Source organism: Populus nigra, chromosome 7, assembly GCF_951802175.1.
Source record: "Populus nigra chromosome 7, ddPopNigr1.1, whole genome shotgun sequence".
Taxonomy (NCBI): Eukaryota; Viridiplantae; Streptophyta; class Magnoliopsida; order Malpighiales; family Salicaceae; genus Populus; species Populus nigra.
This window is the reverse complement of record NC_084858.1, coordinates 5,645,878-5,657,175: the sequence shown is the minus strand read 5'-3', so window position 1 is coordinate 5,657,175 and position 11,298 is coordinate 5,645,878. Positions and strand designations below refer to the sequence as shown.

Below are 11,298 nucleotides of genomic sequence, written 5' to 3'. Positions count from 1 at the left end.
TTATCTTCGATATTTCCTGGGTATTGAGGTAGCATACTCACCTAGAGGTTACCTTCTTTCCCAGTCTAAATATGTTGCAGATATTCTTGAGCGGGCTAGACTTACTGATAACAAGACTGTAGATACTCCTATTGAGGTTAACACGAGGTACTCTTCTTCTGATGGTTTACCTTTGATAGATCCTACTTTATACCGCACTATTGTTGGGAGTTTGGTATATCTCACCATTACTCGTCCAGATATTGCATATGCTGTTCATGTTGTTAGTCAGTTTGTTGCTTCTCCTACTACTGTTCACTGGGCAGTTGTTCTTCGTATTTTGCGATATCTTCGGGGTACCGTTTTTCAGAGTCTTTTACTTTCATCCACCTCTTCCTTGGAGCTGCGTGCATATTTTGATGCTGATCATGGTAGTGATCTCACAGATTGTAAGTCTATTACCGGGTTTTGTATCTTTTTAGGTGATTCTCTTATTTCTTGGAAGAGCAAGAAACAATCTATTGTTTCTCAATCATCCACCGAAGCAGAATATCGTGCCATGGCATCTACTACCAAAGAGATTGTTTGGTTACGTTGGTTACTTGCTGATATGGGAGTTTCATTTTCTCATCTTACTCCTATGTATTGTGACAACCAGAGTTCTATTCAGATTGCTCACAACTCGGTTTTTCATGAGCGGACTAAGCACATTGAGATCGATTGTCATCTTACTCGTCATCATCTCAAGCATGGAACCATTACTTTGCCTTTTGTTCCTTCTTCCTTGCAGATTGCAGATTTCTTTACCAAGGCGCACTCCATCTCTCGTTTTTGTTTTCTGGTTGGCAAAATCTCGATGCTTGTAGCTGCCGCATCGTGAGTTTGAGGGGAGATGTTAAATAATATTTATGTAGTCTTATTTATTAAGGGTAGAATAGTACTTTCAGTTCAACCTATATATACTTTAGTTGTATTTAGGTTAACATTAAGGCATTTCATAATATACAGATTATTCAGAATTCTAGCTTCCTTTTTGTGTTCGATCTTAATTACTTTAACAATGGGCACTTAATAGAGTTTAGATAAAGTTCATTATCATTTCTCTTTTCATAAGGCAACAAGGGACAATTGATGGTGTGTTTGCACTGCATATCCATAAATTTTAAAGAATTGCTTCATAAATGCTTAGGATATTATTGATTAATTCATTTTCCCCTATTCTTTTACATGGCACGGTTTGTATTTTGTATTAGTCATATATTTAAAAATATTTGATTAATTAACATATATTATAGTTTTGTAACATCCCACTCAAAAAAATTAAATTTTATAGCTTTTTCTAAAACTATTTATTTTTAAACCGCAATTTTTTTAAAAAAAACTACTATGGTTTCAAACACAAACCGAAGCTAAAATGAAGCTTGAATGAAATGCTTAATAAAAATTCATGTAGATAAGGAAACCAGAAATAAGAAAAAATCTATCTATATCAATTGACAAATCAGTTGAAGCTCTTTCTTCACCTTTCTTATCCAAAGCATCAACTTTCCAGGCTAGAGATGTCTTGTCCTGCCTTTGGTCTCCATCACCACTAGGCCTATTGACACAGGCCACATAGTAGATTTTTCAAGTCTATTTATTTATTTATTTTTAAATAGAGTTTAATTTTATTATTATAGTTTCCTGTTTCTACTCGTACTTACTTTATTGGGTGTATGTGAATAAGTATTTATGTAGATATTCATTTTGAACGTATCATTAATGATTGAAATAAAGAATTTAATTTTTTTATAAGATTAAGTTTTTTTTTTTTTTGTCGAGTCTCTATGTTGGTGATTTTTTTGTCGGAAAAATATGGTTTACGTACGACAAGTGTCGTGAGTTCACATGAAGCGGTATTCGCAACTTAGAAGAACATTTATCACCATTTACCTGCCATGTGTAATGTGGATAATGCTTAATCAGTTTAGGGGTCCCATGTCTTGAAAACTTTGAACAATAGTCGGTAGATACTACAATGTAAGAGCAGGTGATGAGATATGATTACAGAATTATAACAGAAACTGTTACTTCAGTGATTAACATCAAACCGGTTCTGTAAGACTATGTACAGATGGGAAACAGAGATACTTAGAGTTATCATACCCCTGAAATGTCAATTTCTCTATTTTGTTGTAACTAGCAGGCACAAGAACAACGGTCTGATATTGACATTGTGAGAACAGAAGTAAAATTTGCTAATTTTGGCTTGTCTGTGATGAAGCGATGCTGATACTAGAACTGATGTTTGCTTAGTTTGTTTCAATTTCTGTCAATGAATTCTTAATTTGTTCTTGCTTTGAGGAAAATATCCACAACAGCATGTCTTGAAAACTTTAAGGACAGGAATGGATCATCACAAAATAACAATCCTGTTCTGAAGAAATTTTCTTCTTTGAAACATGTTAATATAAAACCATTCTTAAGATCTTATCTAACAATTTAAGTTCTTAGTTGAGATGTAGAACACAATTCAAACAAAAATGGAAACACATTAGAAAAAAGTAAGATCATGCAATGAAAATTTGCAAGAGGACAAGAGAGTGTGAGAAAGAAAGATTTCTTTGATTAATTCTTTCAGTTTCCGAATTGAAATAAAATTTGGCAAAAAATTCAATGACATCCGGTTTCCTGATACTTTGAAAAATGTTTGTCTCCTGAAGGAAGAAAAAATGTATCGAAACATGACACTGACAACTGTCACTGAAACTGTGTGAATTTGCTCTATGCCATTGCCGGCTTTCACTGCTGCTTTAAGAAAGAAATGACATCATGAAAAATGTCTTCTCTGCAAGGGATTGTGAGGCCACCCATTGAATGATTATATCCGAATTCTTCTTCAGATTGACTTAGCAAATCCTGAAATATCGGATGGTTCAAGTATGATATTGGAATTATAAATCGATTCTTTTGGATTTTTCCTACTTAGAGTACTGCAAGGCAACCCTTCGGAACATTTGAAGATGCTTTGCTTGCTGCGGATGGAAAGATCTGAAGAATTTGCTTAGCACGTACAATAGCAGACTAACGGAAACCCATTGTTCAGTTAGTGAGATTGAAAAGATCTTGTAGAACTTGTTTTCTTTTAATCTTCGGTGATAATCTTTAAAGCAGTAAATTTAATTTCTTGATATATAGTAAGCTTAGCCATGAAATCGTGGAAACTAAATGAATAAACAAATCGAAGAAGATGAAAAGATTTCATAATAAATAATCTCTTGAGACACTGCTTACAATCTGTACATGATATGTAAAGTATGCTACAAAATTGTTTTCTCTAATATATGTTAGTCTGTCCCTTTTATGACGCATTTAAGCGAGAAGTGAGATTGATGAAGATGTCTTCCCGACAAGGAATTGTGAGACCACCCATTTGATGATCAAATCCAAATTCCTCTTCAGCTTTACTTAGCAACTCTTGAAATGAAGGCTGGTTCAAGTGTGATACTGGAATCACAAATCTTTTCTTCTCTTCTTCTCCAACATATACTGCAATATAGCCTTTTCGAACATCCCTAGCTGGAGATGATCCTCGAAGAAGATTTTGCTTAGCTTGAAGAATACGAGGCAAGCGAATAGCCATCATTTTGCTTGGATGTAAATGTAAGAAAAACAAGAAGATTGTTAGGATTTTCGTAAAGAACAGAAAACTCTGATTCTTGATGAGAATGTGAAGGCTTGAGTTGGATTTGACAAGGTAATTGTGTGCTGTATATATAGAGGAAAGATCACAAAAACAAAAGAAGAGCACCATTGTGGATAATGGATCTACTGGTGTATGGTCATTTGGATGGGGTCTAATGAGAGACATGAAGTAGTGAAGGATCACATGGTATTGTCTCAAAAGCAAGACCGGTAACATAATGTCCCCAGCATTTTTTGAGAAAAACAATCTACTCAGGACCCACTTGAAATTCAAGGAGTCAGCAATTATGAAGTCTATCTTAAGTTGTGACCACTTGAACACTGCAGACAACCTTGAGACATCTACCCTCTTGAATTAGAGTTACACGATATAGAAGGATCATTTCTGTGGACGACCTCTTAGAGTTCAGGGCATGCTTCAGACGTCTAACTTCTTTTTTTTTGTAATGATGGGTGGGAGGTCTTATGGACCACATTTGTCTTGTAAATTATAAAGCTTTTCTAAATCAGCAGTATGAACATGGATTATCAGCATTTATTGCTCTAGCAATATATTCCAACATGAATCACCAGGAAAAGTAAAAGGGACAAAAACTTGCTAGACAAAACCATGTGAAATGCATATGAAGTGCGTGGCACTGCTTCACCCTATTTAGAACCTATCCTGCATTTCAGAATATCTTGATGCAACTGCAAATGACGAAGTTAATGTCGCTAATTGTTTCCAGCCAGTGAATTTGAAATGTGGGTGCCACCAGGAACAGAAAAAGAGCATCAATGCTATCCTCAGGAAGATTTCAACCTGTGAGGCCAAATATGTTGCGAGGCCTTTTATTTATTCACTTCGGTAAAGCAAAATCTCCGTTTATTTTACGCATTTCTTGGACAGTGTTAAAAGAAAAATCAACCAAGGTGAAAAAAACATAAAGTAAAAGGAATGAAAGGGCGAGGCGTGTATGCTCTGCTGAAAAAAATTAATGAAAGAAGAATATTCATTTGCAACCTTTTAGTTGAATAGACCATGATTGCAGTATTTTATATGCTGGAAAAACAGCAGTTTGGCAGCTGATGTACAAAAACAATATTCTAAAATGTAATTATATTCAAACTGTGCTATTTTCCAAGTAATTTTCAGTATGTGTTATTGTTCCAAAACTTTTAACAAACTATGCTATTTTTCAAAAATGAACAAATCCTTAAAGAGTGATCACAAACATATATATCTAGTACGATGCATGAGTAATAACTTTCAGGCACGTTTTCCCTTTGTACGAAATATAGCCGTATATGATCTACAGGATATTAAGCCGTTATCGACATATATAGACCTGCAGGTGCATTCCAAGTACTTACAATGGTATGAAGGTAAACTGGTAATCACTAAAAGTTTTTAAGATAGAGTTCGGCAGAATCTCTTTTCAAGAAAAAAAAACTAATTGGTGAGTGAAGCTGACATGAATTTGAGCAATAATGCTTAGCAGAAGATGATTAAGCTTATCAGATTTATTTGTAATTGAGTACCCTAAAGTACACCAAACTGAAACACATGTAACATGTCAATTCTGCAATGAAAAAGATCTATTTCAAATGGCATATCTATAGAAACACCTAGCGCACCATCTTTCGTGACTGCGCTTATCCTACTTTTGGTCTCCATCACCACTTGCCTAAAGGAGTAAAGGACTATCGTACTAGGGACCCTTACGGTAATGAAATTATTAAAGTCATCGGTTGTGACAGCGAGTTTTGAGTTATATCAGATGTTACAGGACCTGCTTTAACCTGGAGGTCACTCTTACAACTAGCATGTGCCAGGATTGAAAAAGAGATAATCCAATTAAGTAATGATCCAGGCTTCGATGCTTCTGGATATTAATTTAACTTCTTTTTTTATGAATTAACCACAGTAGTCTGAATTTGCTCCTTTTCGCTGAGGTAATGTCCAGACTGACTTAGTTAATGCTTCCAATGATAAAGGATTTACTATTTTCCAACATAATATGTTGTTTTGATCAGGGCTTTCCAGTATGTTGATAGAAATTATGAACAAATTCAGCAAAGATCAGGATAACTAACGTAGAAGGAAAAAAAACAAGCTAGAAGGATGTATTTTATATATTGACGGAATAACTCCTTTTAAATAGAGTTTTAGTTTAACAGAAAATCAACAAAATCTGCTAAATACATGGCATGAATAGCAACTTCCTAATAACAAGTCAATAAAATAAAACAGCATCTTATTCCTTGGTTTTCATTCATACGTAGAAATCTTCTAGTTGACCTACTTCTTAGCAACACTTCAGATCATGTACTACTTTTTTAGGCATTCTTTCAACACTCATCCTTGCCTTAATAGCTGCAGACACCTAGTTTGCTTCTTAAGTCTTCAAAACTGGCTTTTGAAAAAGCTTTGATGAACACATCTGCCTGATCATTGGTTCTACAATAAAGCAGATTGACTTCACCCTCTTTCTACACTTCTCTTAAAAAATACAACTTAATCTTGTAGTGCTTAGTCTTTCCAGGTAAGACATGGTTATTTGCAATTGAAATTGTGGTCTGATTGTCTATATAAATCTGTATAGGCTCAAGTTGCTTCATATGTAAATATATAAGTATCTTTTTTATCCAAATTGTTTGATTCACAGCAGCAATGGCTGCTACATATTTAGCTCCTACTGTGCTTTGAGCAACAATATCTTATTTCCTTAACACCATGAAAACACTCTTAATCCAAATCTAAAACAATAACATGTTGTACTTCTCATATCATAAATAGAACCTGCCTAGTTGAAGATGAGAATATATGATACAATAATTCATTGTGTCTTTGATACATCTTACAACCCTTTTAGCAACTTGAAGATGTATTTCACTGGCACAATGCTTGAATTGTGAGAGTAAGCTTACTGTAAAAGTAATGTCTACTCTTGTTGTTGTTGTAAGATACATTAAACATCTAATTTACCTCCTGTAATAACCTTCATCAACTCTATTTATTCCATCATCCTTACTGAATTTCTTCTTCTGATTCATAAGAGTGCTTTTACTTTTGCAGTTTTCCATGTGAAACTTTCTGAGTGTATCTCTCTTGCATACTTCTTTTTTCATATGAAAATTCTATCATGATTTTTCTTCACTTCCATTTCTAGAAAGTAGGACATCAAACAAAGGTTTGTCATCTCAAATACTTCAAGCATTTCAACTTTAAGCTCTTTTGTTAGCTTCTCATCACTTCTTATTACAAACACATTATCAATATAAATAGATACTATAATCAAATTAGCACCCATTCCTCTTACATATAATGTGACTTCACTTGGACTTTTAACAAAGCCAAGTATGTGAAGATGTTCATCAATGCTGTTTTAACAGGCCCTGAGAGCCTGTTTAAGACTAAATAATTTCTTTTTTAACAAATAGTCTTTCTCTTCTTTTCTCTTGACTTAAAAAACCATTAGGTTGTTCTATAAAAATCTCCTCCTATAGATAACCATTTAAAAAATTAGATTTTACATCCACCTGGAAAAATTTTCATCCCTTATATGCTAATAAGGCAAGTACCATTATGATTGTATCAAGTCGTGCTACAGGTACAAAAGTCTTTAAGAAATTTACTTCAAACACTTGAGCATAACTCTTCACAACTAATCTAGCCTTGTATTTGTTTATATAACCATATACATTAAGTTTGGTTCTATAGACCCATTTAACTCTAATGACCTTTTTATGTTGAGGTTTGTTCATCAACACCCATGTATCATTCTTTTCAAACATTTAAGCTTCTCTTTTATTTCTTCAATCCACTTGTCATTCTCCACTACCTCCTCAAACTCTACAGGTTCACAAACAACAATGCTACTTCTTTCACAAATATCTAATAATAACCTTGCACCTTTAACTGGCGCATCATCTATATTGTTATTAGCATTTTGCCAAGCAGGTGATTTCTGCTTTTCTTCTAGTTCCTCTCATTTACATTGTTTATCCTCCATAAAATTAACATCCCTACTTACTAAAGTTTTCCCATTTTATAGTTGAAAAATTCAATAAGTTTTGGATGGGATAACGTATCTAATAAATACTTTAGCTTTTGTATTTCTATCCAGCTTGTCTTTTTTAACCTAAGGCACACAAGTGCAACAAAGGCAACCAAAGGTTTTAAAATGTTACAGGTATGGCTTGTATCCAAACTAGGCTTCAAATGGAGTTCTTTTCTGCAAAGCTCTGGTTGGCAACCTATGCATCAGATAAACTAATGTGTTTGCAGCCTCAACTTATAGTTTCTTTGGCAACTCCTTTTCATGCAGCATGCATCTAGTCATTTTCATGATGATCCTATTTTTTCTCTTACTCACACCATTTTATTGTGGTGTGTATGGTGTTGTAAGTTGGTACTTAATGCTAGCTTCAACACAGAACTACTGAAAGCTTTCATTAGTGTATTCCTTCCCAATATTAGATCTTATAATTTACATTTTGCAGCCTTTTTTATTTTCCATACATGTTTTTTGCTTCCAGAATACCTTAGAAACTTCATAATAAATCCAACATAATCTAGTATAATCATTAGTAAAGGCTATATAGTATCTATTATCATTTAGTGAAGTTGTTCTTTGAGGGCCTCCAATATTTGTGTGCACTAGTTGAAGTTTGTGGGATGCTTACCATAGAGTGAGGAAAAGGTTTTTTAGATTGCTTTCCATATTGACAATCCATACAATATATTAACATGTTCTCCATCCATGGAACACCTCTCATTAGGTTGTGTCTCTGCATGTATAGTAGTCCAGCATGATGAAAATGCTCAAGCCTTCTATGCCACAATTCTTCATTGCCTATATTGATAGAAAAACTATTTTCTCCTCCTTTATTAGGTTTAGAGAAAATGAAAACTGAAATTCTCTTGATGTGTCCCATCTGACCATATTTTTTTCATTTGACATTTGATCTCCACCAACACTTTCTTTATAGGTGATTTTTTTTTTCAAGTATGGACATGGTAGATATGATTCCTCATTGTTTCTATCATTTTCAATTTTTTTTTTGTTCTTTTTTCTTATCGATTCTCTTGTCTTTGCCTTTTCCTGAGTTTTGTGCCTTTGCTTGAAAAGCACCCTGCACAAATTACTCGTCTCATCAATCTTATTTGCTCTTGTGCTTCTAATGCATTCACCAATTCTCATAAGCATATACTGGATAAATCTTTTGACTATTCTTTTTACCGAGCAATCTCACCTTGTTTATCATACTTAGCAACTTGTTAATATAGTCTTTGATGTTTTTTAACTCCTTCATCTTCTGCATTTTAAATTCTCTCATCAAATTGAGTACCTGTATATTTTTTGTTCTTTCATTTCTCTGGTATTCCTTTTTTAGATAGTCCCAAATGCCCTTTGCAGACTTTAGGTTCATGATTCTTATAAATATTGTACTCGACACGGCAACATATAAGCTGGCTTCAGCTTCGGACTTTCTCATATTCTTTTCCCTGTGAACCTTCAGTTGAGTCATCGTAGGATTTGCAAGCATTTTAGGAATGACGTAATCTTCCTCTACATCCACAATTATATTTAACAGTTTTACCAACATAATTTTTTATGACGGTGTTTACTAATGAATACAAAGATGAAAAAATTTGTCGATAAAAGTCATAACAATATACCGACAGAAAAATTTCATTGATATTTATGTTAGTATTGACTAATTTTCTGGTAGTGAGCCTCCCAAAGATCTAATACTTTAAGACCGATGGACTTTTATTCTAATAGCTCAGGCTTCATAGTTATCATCATCAAAAATTAGTGGTCAAACATGTGAGTTTGTTGTTTTGGTTTTCATTGCTTGGTGTTTTTGTTTTTGTATTTGTGGTTTGGTTTGTGTTTATGGGTACTCTCAACTCACAAATCTCTAAAGATAAATGCTCTGATATCGATTTGTTTATAGAGATTATGAACAAATTGAGTAAAGAAGGATAACTAACATAGAAGAAAAGAAACTAGCTAGGATAAAACAACATCTTATTCCTAAAGACTTGGTCTTTATTCATACGTAGAAATCTTCTAGGTGACCTACTCCTTAACAACACTTCGGATCATGTACAACTTTTTTAGGCATTCTTTCAACACAGTATCATCAACCAAAAATATGAGATAAGCAAACTGTAGCGAACATTACAACCTGTTATGTACTAGCGAGCAGATTTCACTATTCCAGCCTTTCATAATCATTAATTGCGTCAACTTACAAGACAATACCCCTGAAGTTCACATGACGCTCTCTACCTGTACCTGTCCCCATGACAACCAAACTTTTCAAGATAGTGATAAGCAGTGCTGAAGCAGAAATCAAAACTTAATAACCTACAATTATTGTCTAGTGTATAGTTCTTAATTCATTTTTTGGAGGAGCAGCGACCTGTATGGTATGCAAATTTAGCTTCTGAAGTGTCCTCATATGACAACTCTTGCCCAAATATAATTTTGAAATGGAAGTAGGCGAAAACAAATCGATACCGAAAGACATCACCAGGTCAGTTATCTTCAATGAATGCATATATTTTTTACTGTACACGGTCACAGCAGGCTAACTGTGTAATGCGGTGAATGGATTCAAAAGAAGAGAGATCTAGATTATTTTGTGGTGGAGAAACACAATTTAAGCAAGGACAAATAATATCATATTTGACAGAGGATCATGCACAATCGAATTGAAGTTGGTAATTTATAATAGAGCAGAAAATGAATAAAAAAATCATTGATTAATTAATGCTTGTCAATTCCCTTTCCAAATTGGAAAACGGGTTTGACAAAACTGTAATATAACACAGTTTTCAAAAACTGTGAAACATATTCATTTCCCTGAGGAAGAAAAAAGGTATGCACAGTAGTCTGTACATGATGCTCATAAATGTCTAATTCAATAGTGTTCTCACACGATAAAAAAAAGCGTTAAATTTGATCTTTGCCATTGAGTGCTTTCACGACTGACTTAAGCAAGAAATGACAGCAAGGAAAATGTCTTCTCTGCAAGGAATTGTTAGACCACCCATAGGATGAACATATCCGAATTCTTCTTCAGCTTGACTTAGCAACTCTTGAAAATTAGGCTGGTTCAAGTATGATATTGGAATGACAAATCTCTTCTTTTGGATTTCTCCAACATAAACTGCTAGGCAGCCCTTTGGGACATTAGAAGCTGCTTGGCTTGTTGCGGATGGAGAAAGCTGAAGGACTTGCTTAGCACGCACAATTGCTGACAAACGGAAACCCATTATTTGATATGAATGAACAAGAAAACAAATCCTCAAAAGACTAGTTGAGCAAGAGAGTTATCAGAAATGTGAAGACTTGTGTTGCTTGTCAACCTAAATATACATGTATTTATAGATGCAAGGATACTACATTGCTAGAGGTTCCCAATGCAATAAGCCAGTTGTGATGAGCCCTTCATGAAGTCTAGTCAAGAGATTAATTAGCTGATGAGACCATCACATGGTTTTGTCTTCAATCTAATAATCAAGAATACAGGTCTGATTGATCTCAAGTATGCGTTTCTGTGGAACATTATGCCCCACTGCTTCTAAGTACCACAGAGGTTCACTTAAATTTGAAGTTATTTCTGAGGATAACACTA

General features: G+C 34.1%; 2 protein-coding genes and 1 pseudogene across 2 annotated transcripts; all 3 read right to left on the bottom strand.

The window, feature by feature from the left end:
* Positions 1-2,760: 2,760 nt before the first annotated feature.
* LOC133699418 (auxin-responsive protein SAUR23-like) lies at positions 2,761-3,057 on the bottom strand (annotated as a pseudogene).
* A 134-nt stretch (positions 3,058-3,191) lies between these two features.
* LOC133699050 (auxin-responsive protein SAUR24-like) lies at positions 3,192-3,821 on the bottom strand. The gene has a single exon (XM_062122179.1). It carries the CDS (start codon positions 3,770-3,772, stop codon positions 3,320-3,322), a length of 453 nt encoding a protein of 150 aa, XP_061978163.1. The 5' UTR covers positions 3,773-3,821; the 3' UTR covers positions 3,192-3,319.
* Positions 3,822-10,404: 6,583 nt separating this feature from the next.
* On the bottom strand, positions 10,405-11,091 carry LOC133699053 (auxin-induced protein 15A-like). Its single transcript, XM_062122181.1, has one exon. The coding sequence runs from the start codon at positions 10,934-10,936 to the stop codon at positions 10,643-10,645; it is 294 nt and encodes a 97-aa protein (XP_061978165.1). The 5' UTR covers positions 10,937-11,091; the 3' UTR covers positions 10,405-10,642.
* Between the last annotated feature and the right edge of the window lie 207 nt (positions 11,092-11,298).

Excerpts from the sequence above, each read along its gene's own strand:
- LOC133699050 (XM_062122179.1), bottom strand. The coding sequence starts at position 3,772 with ATGGTGCTCTTCTTTTGTTTTTGTGATCTTTCCTCTATATATACAGCA.
- LOC133699053 (XM_062122181.1), bottom strand. The coding sequence starts at position 10,936 with ATGGGTTTCCGTTTGTCAGCAATTGTGCGTGCTAAGCAAGTCCTTCAG.